At 43.3% G+C, this 17409-nt stretch overlaps 1 protein-coding gene across 1 annotated transcript; it reads right to left on the bottom strand.

The window, feature by feature from the left end:
- Positions 1 to 11299: 11299 nt before the first annotated feature.
- Positions 11300 to 17287, bottom strand: LOC115164429 (uncharacterized). Its single transcript, XM_029716883.1, has 2 exons — positions 16656 to 17287; positions 11300 to 13244 (listed from the first exon to the last, which is right to left on the bottom strand). The coding sequence occupies exon 2, from the start codon at positions 13227 to 13229 to the stop codon at positions 12429 to 12431; it is 801 nt and encodes a 266-aa protein (XP_029572743.1). The 5' UTR covers positions 13230 to 13244; positions 16656 to 17287; the 3' UTR covers positions 11300 to 12428.
- Positions 17288 to 17409: the final 122 nt, after the last annotated feature.

Here is a 17409-nt window from a genome sequence, read left to right as displayed (position 1 = left end):
AGCAGGCAAAGAAAGCAAAACAAATGTTTGGGAATAAGAGATTTGTCACTAACTACCATTCCAAAATGGTGACGCTCTAAACATGTTCAAATTCCTATAGGAACACAGCCATTTTAGAAGTGCAGTGCCTTTATTTTTCGTCTTACAGGAATGCTATACATACACTGCGTTCGGAAAGTATTCAGATCCTTTGACTTTTTCCCCAAAATTGTACGTTACAGCCTTATTCTAAAATGGATTAAATTGTTTTTTTCCCACTCATAAATCTACACATAATACTCTTAATTTTTATTTGATTTTACCTTTATTTAACTAGGCAAGTCAGTTAATAACAAATTCTTATTTTCAATGACGGCCTAGGAACAGGGGCCTTGTTCAGGGGCAGAACGACAGATTTTTACCTTGTCAGCTTGGGGATTCGATCTTGCAACCTTTCGGTTACACTATGGCTAATGTCTACCTGCTGCCCCGATGACGAAGCAAAAGCAGGTTTAGACATTTTTGCATATGTATTACAAATAAAAAACTGAAATATCACATTTACACTAGTATTCAGACCAATTACTCAGTTCTTTGCTGAAGAACCTTTGGCAGCGATTACAGCCTTGTGTCTTCTTGGGTATGACGCTACAAGCTTGGCACACCTGTATTTGGGGAGTTTCTCCCATTCTTCTCTGCAGATCCTCTCAAGCTCTGTCAGGTTGGATGGGCAGCGTCTCTGCACAGCTATTTTCAGGTCTCTCCAGAGTAGAGGTCGACCAATTAATGCAAGTTTTCATAACAATCGCTAATCAGCCTTTTTGGACACCGATTATGGCCGATTACATTGCAATCCAGGAGGAAACTGCGTGGCAGGCTGACCACCTGTTACGCGAGTGCAGCGTCAAAAGGGCATTGTGGCTGCAATGAGCCAAGGTAAATTGCTAGCTAGCATTAAACTTATGGCACATATTGCACTTTTACTTTCTTCTCCAACACTGTGTTTTTGCATTATTTAAACCAAATTGAACAGGTTTCATTATTTATTTGAGACTAAATAGATTGTATTTATGTATTATATTAAGTTAAAATAAAAGTGTTCATTGTTCATTCAGTATTTTTGTAATTGTCATTATTATAAATATATACTGCTAAAAAAAATAAAGGGAACACTTAAACAACACATCCTAGATCTGAATGAAAGAAATAATCTTATTAAATACTTTTTTCTTTACATAGTTGAATGTGCTGACAACAAAATCACACAAAAATAATCAATGGAAATCCAATTTATCAACCCATGGAGGTCTGGATTTGGAGTCACACTCAAAATTAAAGTGGAAAACCACACTAAAGGCTGATCCAACTTTGATGTAATGTCCTTCAAACAAGTAAAAATGAGGCTCAGTAGTGTGTGTGGCCTCCACGTGCCTGTATGACCTCCCTACAACGCCTGGGCATGCTCCTGATGAGGTGGCGGATGGTCTCCTAAGGGATCTCCTCCCAGACCTGGACTAAAGCATCCGCCAACTCCTGGACAGTCTGTGGTGCAACGTGGCATTGGTGGATGGAGCGAGACATGATGTCCAAGATGTGCTCAATTGGATTCAGGTCTGGGGAACGGGCGGTCCATAGCATCAATGCCTTCCTCTTGCAGGAACTGCTGACACACTCCAGCCACATGAGGTCTAGCATTGTCTTGCATTAGGAGGAACCCAGGGCCAACCGCACCAGCATATGGTCTCACAAGGGGTCTGAGGATCTCATCTCGGTACCTAATGGCAGTCAGGCTACCTCTGGAGAGCACATGGAGGTGCGGCCCCCCAAAGAAATGCCACCCCACACCATGACTGACCCACCGCCAAACCGGTCATGCTGGAGGATGTTGCAGGCAGCAGAACGTTCTCCACGGTGTCTCCAGACTCTGTCACGTCTGTCACGTGCTCAGTGTGAACCTGCTTTCATCTGTGAAGAGCACAGGGCGCCAGTGGTGAATTTGCCAATCTTGGTGTTCTCTGGCAAATGCCAAACGTCCTGCACGGTGTTGGGCTGTAAGCACAACCCCCACCTGTGGACATCGGGCCCTCATACCACCCTCATGGAGTCTGTTTCTGACCATTTGAGCAGACACATGCACATTTGTGGCCTGCTGGAGGTCATTTTGCAGGGCTCTGGCAGTGCTTCTCCTGCTCCTCCTTGCACAAAGGCGGAGGTAGCGGTCCTGCTGCTGGGTTGTTGCCCTTCTACGGCCTCCTCCACATCTCCTGATGTACTGGCATGTCTCCTGGTAGCGCCTCCATGCTCTGGACACTACGCTGACAGACACAGCAAACCTTCTTGCCACAGCTGGCATTGATGTGCCATCCTGGATGAGCTGCACTACCTGAGCCACTTGTGTGGGTTGTAGACTCCGTCTCATGCTACCACTAGAGTGAAAGCACCGCCAGCATTCAAAAGTGACCAAAACATCAGCCAGGAAGCATAGGAACTGAGAAGTGGTCTGTGGTCCCCACCTGCAGAACCACTTATTTATTGGGGGTGTCTTGCTAATTGCCTATAATTTCCACCTGTTGTCTATTCCATTTGCACAACAGCATGTGAAATGTATTGTCAATCAGTGTTGCTTCCTAAGTGGACAGTTGGATTTCACAGAAGTGTGATTGACTTGGAGTTACATTGTGTTGTTTAAGTGTTCCCTTTATTCTTTTGAGCAGTGTATATAAAAATCGTCCGATTAATCGGTATCGGCGGTTTTTGGTCCTCCAATAATCGGTATCGGTATCGGCATTGAAAATCATAATCGGTCGACCTCTACTCCAGAGATGTTTGATTGGGATCAAGTCCAGGCTCTGCCTGGGCCACTCAAGGACATTCAGAGACTTGTCCCCAAGCTACACCTGTGTTGTCTTGGCTGTGTGCTTAGTCTTTGTCCTGTTGGAAAGTGAACCTTCGCCTCTCTGTACTTTGCTTCGTTCATCTTTCGTCTCCCAGTCCCTGCCGCTGAAAAACATCCCCACAGCATGATGCTGCCACCACCATGCTTTCCCGTAGGGATGGTGCCAGGTTTCTTCCAGACGTGACGCTTGGCATTCAGGCCAAAGAGTTCAATCTTGGTTTCATCAGACCACAGCATCTTATTTCTTATGGTGTGAGAGTCTTTATGTGCCTTTTGGCAAAATCCAAGCGGGCTGAGGAGTGGCTTCCGTCTGGCCACTCTACCTTAAAGGCCTGATTGGTGGAGTGCTGCAGAGATGGTTGTCCCTTTCCCCCGATTGCTCAGTTTGGCCGGGTGGCCAGCTCTAGGAAGAGTCTTGGTGGTTCCAAACTTCTTTCATTTAAGAATGTTGGAGGTCACTGTGTTCTTGGGGACCTTCAATGCTGCATAATTTATTTTAGTACCATTCCCCATATCTGCACCTCGACACAATCCTGTCTCAGAGCTCTACGGATAATTCCTTCAACCTCATGGCTTGGTTTTTGCTCTGACATGCACTGTCATCTTATAAACCTTATAAAGACAGGTGTGTGCCTTTCCAAATCATGCCCAATCAATTGATTTTACCACAGATGGACTCCAATCAAGTTGTAGAAAAGTCTCAAGGATGATCAATGGAAACAGGATGCACCTGAGCTCAATTTCGAGTCTTAAAGCAAAGGGTCTGAATACTTAAATAAGGTATCTGTTTTTTTATATTTAATACATTTGCAAAAATGTCTAATCGTTATGGTGTGTAGATTGAGCAGGGGAAAACATTATTTAATCAATTTTAGAATAAGGCTGTAACGTAACAAAATGTAGAAAAAGTGAAGGGGTCCGAATACTTTCCGAATGCACTGTACCTAGGTGATGTGTGCCCTTGATAAAAAAACAGATCAGGGGTTTCTTCCCCACTGTATTGTTCACTGTATTGTTGAAGCCTATATATGGCAGGCAGAGATGACAGCTAAATGCACCTATATAGTGGAAAAAAGCTTTTCCCTTGTCAAAAAGGTCCAGGAGAAAGCAAAGTACCTCTGGAACGAAGCAAAGAAAGGGAATTATCTGTTTCTGATTGCACTGTGTTGCAAATACACGCCACTTATTGTTGTATTGTGAGCGTGTGGCTGGAGCTTTAGCGTTCTGAATAGTCTCCACATCTTTCAGCGGTAGGCCTGTCTCATTAAGATTTATCCTCTCATTGGCCAGCCCCAAAAGACCACCAAGTCCGGACGGGGATGAAAAATCTCTCAGTTCACATGGGTCAGCAGATCCCTGAGTAACAGTAGTTGCCAAGGCGTACTCATAAACCTGCCGATTATAGGCTTGTGGAACGCAATTTCTCCTTAGAGCAATTTTATTAGACGGAGTGTACTCTTGTTGTATTGCTCCTGCACCCAAATTAACCGGCTGATGACAGCTAGGCAGTAGCACAGTAGCAGAGGAAAAGAGCAGAAGATCTGTTACGGCGGCATAACCCTTGGAAGCACATGCAAGATGGTGGCTATGGGACCATCGGAACACGTCATATTGGTATCCATGTAGCGGACGGCAGGACAAGGAGACAAACCCGGGACGCTGGTTGTGAGAAACAACACTCTAAGCATGGTGCCCAACAGTGGCTTTCACTAAAACTTAGCGGAACAGGTGAAGAGTGCCTGCTGCATCTGACAGTCTTGGAGTCCATCTGTTAGATGAAGGGAGCGAAAACGCCCTAGCGGTTGCGGGTTGTTAGTGCAGCCAAAAACCTTCTACCGTAGGATAGAGTGGAATTGACACTCCAGGATATTTAACCAAGGGGACGGAGAAATAGTGACCAGCCTGAAAAGGTTATACGAGCCTAGTGGATCCTAGTAGGATAAACTCTGGCTCGTACCTCCGAGGATGTGCTCCACACCTGAGGTATTCCTCACTCCCCCAGGATTCCCTTGTTGCCGTTCTCGTTTTAGGAGGTTGATGTTCTGGGAGGGGGGAAATCCACTCTGTAGAGGTTGAGCCTCAAGACAGTGTGCTTAAATGGTCATTTAAAAAAATGGTCATCATCTCCAGCACCACTCCAACATGTGGACACCTGCTCGTCGAACATCTCATTCCAAAATCATGGGTATTAATATGAAGTTGGTCCCCCCTTAGCTGCTATAACATCCTCCACTATTCTGGGAAGGCTTTCAACTAGGTGTTGGAACATTGCTGCGGGGACTTGCTTCCATTCAGCCACAAGAGCATTAATGAGGTCGGGTACTGATGTTGGGCGATTAGGCTTGGCTCGCAGTCGGCATTCCAATTCATCCCAAAGATTTTCAATGGGGTTGAGGTCAGGGCTATGTGCAAGCCAGTCATGTTCTTCCACACTGATCTCGACAAACAATTTTTTATGGACCTCACTTTTTGCATGGGGGCATTGTCTTGCTGAAACTGGTAAGGGCCTTCCCCAAACTGTTGCCACAAAGTTGGAAGCACAGAATCTTCCAGAATGTCATTGTATGCTGTACCATTAAGATTTCCCTTCACTGGAACTAAGTGGCCTTGCCCCAACCATGAAAAACAGCCCCAGACCATTATTCCTCCTCCACCTAACTTTACAGTTTGCACTATGCATTGGGGCAGGTAGCGTTCTCCTGGCATCCGCCAAACCCAGATTCGTCCGTCAGACTGCCAGATGGTGAAGTGTGATTCATCACTCCAGAGAACGCGTTTCCACTGCTCCAGAGTACAATGGCGGCGAGCTTTACACCACTTTACACCGACGCTTGGCATTGCGCATGGTGATCTTAGGCTTGTGTGCAGCTGCTCGGCCATGGAATCCCATTTCATGAAGCTCCCGACGAACAGTTATTGTGCTGACGTTGCTTCCAGAGGCAGTTTAGAACTCGGTTGTGAGTGCTGCAACCGAGGACAGATGATTTTCAGCACTCAGCATTCCCGTTCTGTGAGCTTGTGTGGCCTACCACTTTGCGGCTGAGCCGAATCCACTAATTTGAATGGGTGTCCAAAAAGTGGGGGTCCAAGTCGATGCTGAGGAGAGTAGTGGATCTTAATCGAATCCGTGAGGAAAATGAAAGAAGTGAAGATAGGAGCGGACTACGGCCCATTATATGGGAAGTGGAGTGGTCCACTTTTGGCCATTGCTCCGGTCTGTCTATGGCAGACGTTGTGTGATTGGATCTTCCTAGACTCCACCCCCTACCAGGCATTACCCATAGTGAGAGACCGAACAAGTAATTGAAATAGAACCACATCATGGTTGTGATCCTCTGCCCAGGCGTTGCTGATGCATGCCAGATCTTCCACGCCTGAGATTCCAAGCCGAACATTCTGAGTTTCCGAGTTCCAAGTTGACTTGAACGCGGCAATATGCCCAATAGGCTACTTCAACCCATAATAATAATACCCTATGAAAGTGACACATTCCTACGTCATACTTCAGGGTTGTGTCCCATAATCTCTTGACTAGGCTTCAAGATTATGGCCAGATTCACCTTCAGACATTGCATGCATCAAACAAAAAGCTCTGAAGGCGCACCGGTTTGAGTGTGTCAAGAACTGCAACGCTGCTGGGTTTTTCTCGCTCAGCAGTTTCCCGTGTTTATCAAGAATGGTCCACCACCCAAAGGACATCCAGCCAACTTGACACAACTGTGGGAAGCATTGGAGTCAACATGGGCCAGTATCTCTGTGGAACGCTTTCGACATCTTGTAGTCCCTCCCCCGACAAAATGAAGCTGTTCAAAGGGCAAAAGGGGGTGCAACTCAATACTAGGAAGGTGTTCCTAATGTTTTGTACACTCATTGTATATCACAAATACAACTGCTGGAGAGTGTTTGTACTGTTTTATGTTTTTATGGCAGATGTTTAAGATTGTTTTTGTTGGCAGTTTAATAGGCCTATGAATAGCGATTCTCGAATGATAATCCTAAATGTTGAACCAAATGGAATAAATCAATCATATTTGTTTTTTTCAACTGCCAACAAAGACATTTTAAACTTTATAAATTAATAGATGAGAAGTGGACATTTATCAAATTATTTATTTAATTATGTTAATTGTATCTTTTAGCATTCAAGTTTTTTGTTTAGTTGGCTCGCTGGTTGTATAGAGACAGGACCATGGTCCCTGTGGGAAGTTACACACAACTAGACAACTGAGGTACAGTTACATTTGAGCAATTGCACTGCTGATAATAGTGCCGTTGCACAAATTGAATACAAATATAAATACTGGTATATGTTAGTGTATGTTCTTCTTCGTCACTCAGGGGGAAAAGTTGTCCCTGCTGTTGATATTTTGTAAATCCCTTACAGTAAGTATTTAGCCATGCACGAGTCGGAATGGCTCATAGGAGCAGGAGCCTACGAGGTAGGTTGATGTACAAGTACACCCCCTAGACAGGACGCTGGTCTATCGCAGGGCCTCTATCTCCTTAATGCTGAGTGTCAAGCAGAGATGCACCAGTCCCATTACAATCTTTGGTATGACTTGGCTGGGAAATGAACTCCCAACCTTCCAGTGTCAGGACGGACACTGAAACCTAAAGGCCATTAAGTTGTGTGTTACAGTACCAGTTAAAATAATCTGATAAACAAAAGGTTTTTAGAATATTTTGCTCTCATGATTGCTGAGGTGGGGCCACGCTTTGGTAATGGGCAAGTATATTTTTCAGGACCAGCAGCACTGCTAGCATGAGGAGACGCACCAGCACACACAACACAGCCAACAGGCCTATGACTGATGAGGAGCCCTGCAGAGTGAGGGTTCTGGGAGTGGGTGAAGGTGAAGGTGAGGAGCCACCCTGGTTTGTGAAACTTGTTGACTCTACAGTGCTTGAGTTACCAGGGGAGTATTGGCCTGTAACAACCTGGGCTCCTTAATGGGTAAAAACGTGGTGTAAGGCTCCTTGAGTGGGGCTACAGATGGTGTTGAATTCAGAAAAAAAGCACTCTTCATAGCTTAGGTCCTCTAATGTGTATTGGTCAGATAGAAAGCGAGACTGAGGGGCATCTTCGTGAAGGTATGGTGGTTGAGTGAGGCTCTTTACATTGAAGATTCCCTTTAATGCTTGCTTTCATGAACCAGAGAGACTTCCAAAATCCCTTTTGATGGATGAGTATAGGGAGTGATGTATGCGTATAGGCAGTGTGGTTTCCACTGTGGAGGTATCCAGCTCTGTCTCTGGCTTTGTGGTGAAGCTGAGGTGAGAAACTTTCTCATTAGGCTTCAGGACCCGTGGACAGATAGACATGACAGATAAGGTGAGGAGCATGCAATGTGTGAGATGTGCTGGCTCAGCATACACCAGGTCAGTGGCCATCTTTAGCCTTCCATTAAGTAGCCACCGGTACAGGATGTCACACTCATCCTGTGGCTGAGGCGGAGCTCCTGCAGCCCAGAGTAGGTGGTCCACAATACAGAGCTGGTTCCAGGCCACAGAGAGGACAGATGTGTTGAGAGAGATGGAGATGGGCAGGGACGTCAGGCCCAGGGACTCAAAGAAGACCATCAGCCCTGGGCGAGGACAGCAGCAGACACACAGCAGTATGAGACCATAGAGGCGCCACGGCATGGCTCATAAGGAGGAGTGGGGGAAGAGAAGGAGAGGGAGGAGAAAGGACAAGGCAACGTGGAGACAAGCACCAGCTGCAATCTACCTACTAATGACTACTAAATCATTTGGATAAAAACTACTGCAGCATGCACTGCATTTAATAACAAAGACAACTGTGTGTGTGTGTTAGAGACATAGCCTAAGGCAATTTCAGAGGCAGATATCATTTGGATGGATATAATTATAAGGAAGGGGAGTCAGACTATTCCGAGCTGTCATTCCAGTTGTATGAAGCTTGGATTTTTTAAAAGATAAGATATGTTGATATAGTAAAAGCCAAATAAGGTTATAGTAAAAGAGAATGTGTTCTCAGTGACCTGATTTAAACAAAGGCAAAATAAAGAACATGCGCTATTGTCACATTTTTCAGTGTGACCATTGTCATTGTAAATCTCTAAGAAATAGTCTTAAATTCAGGTACACAACCTGTAACTACTACTGTACTCAATAAACCATTATTTACCATTCTTCCAAGGCTATGTTTCATCTGCTCTTCCCAAGAAGTTGGCCAGCCAAGACAGCTATGATCGATCCATTGTGTGACTGGCTCTCCAGACACCACCGTCTTTGAGAATTTCAAGCAGCCGCCCATCAAAGTTTGACGATGCCCTTAAGATGCTCTATTACCTGTTTTTTATTCTCTTCGTCCTCCAAATTCATTTTCAAGGGCAGAGAAACAACACTGAAGTCTCATAATAACATAAGAGAGGTAGAACCATGAAAATAGAAACACAGCAATTGTCTTGTTCAGGAGCAGACCTCCCTCAGGTAGCATCCCCTCTACGATTAACATCCAGGTCATAGGACATCCTCCAGCATCCTGCCACTCTGAGAAGCTGCACTAAATGAAGCCAAGACAGACTGAGACACTTTGGGTGGTCATGTCCTGTGGCTGTGTGCCTTCTGTTCTCCCGGTAGAAAGAGTGAGAGTGCAGGAGTAGTATATTGCTAAATTATTTAGCACCTTGTTGAAAAAGAGGGAATCTGACCCTGGTGCGAGGCTCCCTCGGGGCTCATATTTCAGGCTCTACAAGGTTTGCACTTGCTTTTGGGCTGTTCTGCCATCATCTTTGATGTTTGCTCTTTGGTAACTTGGCTCTGAATAACTGGGATCAAACTTCCATTTTTCACTTTGAAAACAAATTGGTATTTGTCAATCATTCACCCCCTTTCTGTGGTAGGATATTTTATGATCATTAAATCACAAACGTTTCAGATGGTAATCGATTCTTTCTCTGTTTTAACTATGTTCTGTTCAAATAAAGATGGAAATTGATACTTTATCTTTACGTTTTAACTATGTTCTGTCTGGCAATGTAAACAGCCGGTGCTTACAGTACTTAAAACATTCACAGGAGGGCAGCATTTGCCTATCTTTAAGAATCCCTGGTACAAAATCATTTACAGTAGAAGTGATCTGACTTGATATGAGCTTGTGTGTACAAATCAGTGTCTTGTATTCAAATACACTCATGTTCCGTTTCAATGCAAAGTACATAATGTAGTTGGATTGACAGCTGTTGAAATATTGATTGAATCTTGTAAGGAAGCTAGAGGGCAAGACATCAAGGCTCTGGTCCCTTTCACTGGCTTTGTGTTTGGGCATGACATTACATGGTGGTGCAAGCCTCCTTGAACTGGCAAATCACCAATGTGGATATACAGGTGACACTATGGGCACATTTCCCATGTAATGTGTGAGTGGACAGAGTATTTCAAAGTTTGTCGCTGAAATATTTAGAGTATATATATAATATGAACATAAACATACAACTGTAGGCACATCTGTCAATGCAGACAAAGTACATGCAGTGATGTGCATGTCACTATAATTGTCCTTTTGCTTTTTGAAATTTGAGAACAGACAAAAACCAGGCAGCTTTTCTTCAAACATATTCTTGGGTAGAAAGAAATGAAAATGAGGAGCTCCAAAGTTGTATTTAATGTACATGCAGTATGCTTCGTCCCTTTCTTCCAAGGCTGTTTTTACACATCCTGTGACCACACTTTCCAACACTACCATTCAGAGATGGCCAAACTCCATATGGCAATTCATACTGAACAAAAATATATACACAACATGCAACAATTAAAAATCTTTTACTTTAATTCATATAAGAAAATCAGTCAATTGAAATAAATAAATTAGGCCTTGATCTATGGATTTCACATGACTGGGCAGGGGTACAGCCATGGGTGGGCCTTGGAATGTATAGGCCGACCCACTTGGCAGCCACCTACTAGGGAGCCAGGCCCAGCCAAGCAGAATGAGTTTTTCCCCACAAAAGGGCTTTATTACAGACAGAAATACTCCTCAGCACCCCCTCCACCTCCCCTCAGATGATTCCCAGGAGAAGAAGCCGGATGTGGAGGTCCTGGGCTGCCGTGGTTACACGTAGTCTGCGGTTGTGAGGCCAGTTGAACGTATTGCCAAATTCTCTAAAACGACATTAGAGGCAGCTTATGGTAGAGAAATGAACATTAAATTATCTGGCAACAGCTCTGGTGGACATTCCTGCAGTCAGCATGCCAATTTCACACTCCCTCAAAACTTGAGACATCTGTGGCATTGTGTTGTGACAAAATTGTACCTTTTAAAGTGGCCATTTATTTAAGGTTCTTGATATGCCACACCTGTCAGATAGATGGATTAGCTTGGCAAAAGAGAAATGCTCACTAACAGGGATGTGAAAAATGTGTGTACAATATATGAGAGAAATAAGCTTTTTTGTGCGTATGGAAAATTTCAGGGATTTTTTATTTCAGTTTATGAAACATGGGACTAACACTTTAGAGGTTGCGTTTAGATTTTTGTTCAGGGTATGTTTTTGAAACACTTAATGAACATGGTGAAATCTCACACTCAATGCAAGTCTTTTACACTTACAATTTCCAGAAAAACAAATATATCAACAAAATCTCTATTGAAGCTGGACAAAAATAAAATAAGATCCATTACCAAACAAAATGACCATAATGTACAGCACAACTGAGGGTCACTGTAAAACAATCCTTAAAGGGATTCAGGATAAATTGGGGATTTTCATTTACTTGAGTAATGTAAGTCCATTTTTAATAAAAACTTGCACTGACCTTTGTAACCATATAGTCGCACCTGCAAATCACAGTTGTTTTGATGTTCGGAAAAAATAGATAATGTAATACAAAAACAAAAGCAGCTCTACCGTCTATCCATATAGCATTAGCAAATTCTCGTCAATATTAATCCACAAAGCACCCAGTGTGACGTATATAATTGTAACATTTCTAATGAAGTAAAAGAGAAAAAGAAGTCCATTGCTAAAAGAAAATACATTTTCTCACATCAATCATTTACTGTGTTGAAATCAACTGGCCGGGTTATCACCATAGAGTTAGCAAACAGAAATAAGCTTGGCTTTCTCTCGTTCACAGAAGATAACTTTCTTTTTTCTGTCATCTCTTTAGTTAAGCTTAGCTGAGCAGTACAATTTCCCAACAGTAATAACATGCAAACATCCTATAAACACTGTCTTGGTATATGTTTTGATATGTCCCTTTGAAAGCTATCAATTGATGAACAAATCTCATATTTCACAATGACTGTTTTCTACAACAAGTATAGAATAATACTTGAAATATAATTTAATTTATCAGATATATCAAAAAGGACAGTCAGGGCTGAAATTCCTTATGTTTTTAAGGCCTGATAGTATGCTCTTTAGACCTAATTGTACAGTATCTGTATGCTAAAAGGTATCCACAAGGTCAGATTCCACATACAAGTTTGGCACACAGCAGCGGACGTACCCAGGGAGTTCCCTCCGCACAAGAAAAGGTTTCTCTCCCTTTTTTTGCTAGTTTACATGGTTGGAGCCCCAACCTATACTTAATGGTTGGCCTTCCTCAGGTGGCAGGTGCAGACCATAGGCTGGCTGGTGCTGGGGCTGGAACATTGCTGCACCTCCTCAGTCTTCTGCCCTTTGTGCTTAGGCTCCACTCTTCGCGTCTCCTTCTCCTCTACATCCTTCACTTTCTGGACCTCCTTCGGTTTGGGCTCCTTGCCCACCTTTTCTCCCACCAGCGCAGCAGAAGGGGTGCGCAGATTCTTGGGGGTTCCCTGGATCTGGACCCTCCTGGCTGAGTCAGGCCCGCCACACACCCTACTCTGGACCTCACTGGAGGATTTGACTCCTTCCGCCGTGTGGTCCATGGACTTGCTGGGTGAGTTGGCAGGGGGTTTGTAGGCCTCCAACTTGCGCTTTTGGCTCATGGTAGCAGCACAGCAGATGATGAAGATCGTGACAATTAGGAGGGAGGTGACCACGATGATGATCAGCATATTATCCTGGAGGAAGTTCACCACACGGGTGACCATAAAGTCCTTGAGGCGGATCATGGTGGTGGTGATGGTGTTGGTGATGGTGCTGACCCGGGTGGGGGCTAGGGTAGTGGTGGGGGAGACAGGGGAGACATCAACGGGGCCGACATCGACGGTGGGGGCGACATCGACGGTGGGGGAGACAGGGTGGTGGGGGCTATCAACGGGGAATATAAGATCTGGCTCCCCTCCGTCACCACTGCCATCCATGGAAATGCTGTAGACCATTGGCACATGTCTGGCACAGCCATGGCCCCAGAGCATAACCAGACTCACACATGACAGGTGAAGAATCAAGTGGTGCCTCATCTTTCCTTCAGAATCCTGTAAAGACAAGAGGGAGACTTTCAATAGAACATTTCTCAAAATTGCAAATGGTTTAGAAATGTTTTGATGTCAAATTAATGAATATTTGGGCTGATTTGAAGAAGATAGGCTTTCATTTTCTGTATCTGTATTACAGCAGCTACTGTAGGCCTACAACACGCCTCCTTTCCTCTCTACTAAGAATGCAGGGGCAGTTGGGTTTCTAGTATTAGTATGAAGAAACAGTCATCAAATGGTCTGATACAGTGTGATGAGGGATTTTGTGTCATAACTCAGAACAAAGTGGAAACAGCTCTGGTGTTGCGGATTTTCCCAATGACCAGATGAATCTTTTTTATTTATTTATTTTATTCCACCTTTATTTAACCAGGTCAGCCAGTTGAGAACAAGTTCTCATTTACAACTGTGACCTGGCCGAGATAAAGCAAAGCAGTGCGACACAAACAACACAGAGTTACACATGGGATAAACAAACATACAGTCAATAACACAATAGAAAAAATATATATACAGTGTGTGCAAATGTAGTGAGATTAGGGAGGTAAGGCAATAAATAGGTTATAGTGGCGAAATAATTACAATTTAACATTAACACTGGAGTGAGATGTGCAGAAGATGATGTGCAAGTAGAGATACTGGGGTGCAAAGGAGCCAAAAAATAAATAACAATATGGGGATAAGGTAGTTGGATGGGCTATTTACAGATGGGCTGTGTACAGGTGCAATGATCTGTAAGCTGCTCTGACAGCTGATGCTTAAAGTTAGTGAGGGAGATAGAAGTCTCCAGCTTCAGTGATTTTTGCAATTCGTTCCAGACATTGGCAGCAGAGAACTGGAAGGAAAGGCAGCCAAAGGAGGAGTTAGCTTTGGGGATGACCAGTGAAATATACCTGCTGGAGCGCGTGCTATGGATGGGTGTTGCTATGGTGGCCAGTGAGCTGAGATAAGGCGGAGCTTTACTTAGCAAAGACTTATAGCTGACCTGGAGCCAGTGTGTTTGGCGATGAATATGAAGCGAGGGCCAGCCAACGAGAGCATACAGGTCGCAGTGGTGGATAGTATATGGGGCTTTGGTGACAAACTGATTAGACTACATCCAATTTGCTGAGTAGAGTGTTGGAGGCTATTTTGTAAATGACATCGCCGAAGTCAAGGATCGGTAGGATAGTCAGTTTTACGAGGGTATGTTTAGCAGCATGAGTGAAGGAGGCTTTGTTTTGCGAAATTGGAAGCCAATTCTAGATTTCATTTTGGATTGGAGATGCTTAATGTGAGTCTGGAAGGAGAGTTTACAGTCTAACCAGACACCTAGGTATTTGTAGTTGTCCACATATTCTAAGTCAGAACCGTCCAGAGTAGTGACGCTAGAAGGGCAGCGATCGGTTGAAGAGCATGCATTTAGTTTTACTTGCATTTAAGAGCAGTTGGAGGCCATTGAAGTGTTGTATGGCATTGAAGCTCATCTGGAGATTTGTTAACACAGTGTCCAAAGAAGGGCCAGAATATCCACAATATTTCTCCCATTTCACATCTTGTACTACATCTATTTTAACTGTCTGCAGTCATTACTTATTTGGGGTGGAGTCCCTCAGTTTGGTTGAGGTTTTAATTTGCATAGAGAAGGGAGGCCACCCATCCACCACACCAAAGAGGGGAGGAAGCTATATATGCCACAGGGAGCAGGGAGGCGTGGGAGACTTGTGACTGTGGCCTCTATATTTACACTGGGCTGCAGCAGGCTAACGACAGGTTACGGGCAAGGACCTGATGGGTTATTTCTGCTCATAAGCCTGCATTCAGTCTGCCTTAGGAACGGGTGGACTTACAGTATGCTCTACAGACAAAGAATCAAAGTGTCTAAAGCATCTAATGCAGTTCAAATTCAGCCTCAACATTACCTCGCAGTCCAAGCTCTCTCTAAACGTAATGTCTTTCTGCCACTCTCACCCTCTCTCTAGCTCTGGTGAAATTATAATAAGGATATTTAGAGACTTGAAAATCAACTATTGAAGTGTTTAAAAAGGCATAGAACGGAGCTGAACTCAAATCTGTGACCCAGCACCTTCACTGTGTCTGGAAATACATGTACTGTAATTACTACTCACTCATGAGGATGACTGTCTTCTAATCAGCCACTTGTAAATCCTTCCTGTAAATGCTGTGCCCATGTCTGAATTTGTGGTCATGAATATGCATGTACTGTAAACTACAGTCATACTAAAATGGATGGTTATCTTGATCTCCCCACCCATGCATGTGCAGTCAGGGTGGCTACAGAGCCATATGCACTCTGACTGGACCATGGTTTTAACCAGCCATAATTACATCTTCAGGAATAGTCTCCTGGTTGGTCATCATTTCTATAATCACTGTAGGCCTTCCACTGAAAGACCATTTACAGAGAATCATCCTGAATTCCTCTATCCATCTTCACCTACAAGCACCACAAATAAAACTGTATTGGTCATGTACACAGTTTACAGCAGGTATAAAAGGTGCGGCGAATTAAATGCTTGTGTGCTAGTTCCATCATTGCAGATCAATAATCAATATCAATAATAAGAGTTAAATACAAAATAACAAGTAATAGAAGAGGTAGTGTTTTAGTAATAGCCTTTTATGTACACGGTATGATATACAGTATAGATACAATAGGATAATAGATACTGAATGTGCTATGCCAATTATGACTGTATTTACAACTATAAAGTGGGTCGTATCTTGGTCGCGCAGTTGAATACATAGTATATAATAGAACAGCAGAGTTGACTGTGTGCTTGTATGTAAGGGTCGGATGTGTGGATGTATATATCATCTCTAGGGTGCAGGTCGTCTCTACGTGCTAATAGTCACTAAGGTGCAGGTCTGTGCTGGGAGACAGCTAGGGTTACCAATCACTTGGGTGATTGACTTTTTCCCCTGTAATTATTAAGACCAGCTCTCTGTGACATGCTCCATAACATCTCGTTAAAGGTTCTATTCGCTCCAGGTCTTGACTTCTCTAACTTTGATATATATATATATATATATATATATATATATATATATATATATATATATATATATATATATATATATATATATATATATATATATATATATATATATATATATATATATCAATGAGGGATTTTATGTTTATCATGTTAACGCTACACTTCTCTCAAAACATTTTCTGATGTCTTCACTTAAAAAGGAAGTCCACAACTGTTCGTAGATGACAAACGAAAAGGCATGTAAATGCAATTTCCCCAAAAAGAAAACATCTCCTTCTTGTCAGTCTCTAAACCTTAAGTTGACTATACAGTCTACAGCAATCAGTCTACAGCAATCAAAACAACTTGATTCTTGTTATACATGTTCTAACCTTGATTAAACTGAACAAAAATGTAAAAGGTCAGTACTTACAGATTGTATGTCTGGCTGGCGTCTCCCCTGGACTGAATGGTACTGGGATTCTAACAGCAGAGAAGGGGAGAGGGAGCGCAAGAGAGAGAGAGCAGAGAAGGAAATTGAGGGAAAAAGAGAGCATCCAAGTTTCCACCCTTCTCCTATAACTTGAAGTATACTGAAAGTTATTTCTCCAGTTCTAAAAAACAAAAGCCTGCTGATTGCAGAAAGATGTCCATCCCTCTACATTTCCATCTTCTCCTGCTACCTCCCCCAAATCCTCCTCTCCTTGCAGAGGGACCTTGGTGGATGCTCACATGCTTTGGTCAGTCTAGAAAAGCGGGACAGTTAGGGGCTGCCAAACTGTATGTATTGTCCTTGCCTGCTCCTAAACATTACATATGATGGGAGATATTGATGATGGGGACTGGGACATCTTTGTCCACTACAAATTGGTACTTCTAATTATTCACAATTCCTGATTCACTGGTTCATGTGGCAATCGTGAAAGTTGAGCAATGAGGTCAAATACAAAATTCAGCTGAAGTGTTGTACATGTTAGTACAGGACTAAAGCAGGACTTTATCAAATATGAAAATAAAACACTTCCCCTTACCTTTACTCATAGTTGAATCAGTATTCTCTAAAATGGAAAATAACACTTATTCTTTGTACATTTTGAAGGTTAGTGGGTATTTTAGTTCTCCACAGGGCGAGTCCCTAGGTTTCTCTGCCTCCCACGGAGTCCTCTAATTACGTGCTCCAGATTACA

This window comes from Salmo trutta, chromosome 27 (assembly GCF_901001165.1).
Source record: "Salmo trutta chromosome 27, fSalTru1.1, whole genome shotgun sequence".
In the NCBI taxonomy this organism is placed as follows: Eukaryota; Metazoa; Chordata; class Actinopteri; order Salmoniformes; family Salmonidae; genus Salmo; species Salmo trutta.
The sequence above is the reverse complement of the archived record's forward strand: the minus strand, read 5'-3'. Positions and strand labels throughout refer to the sequence as shown.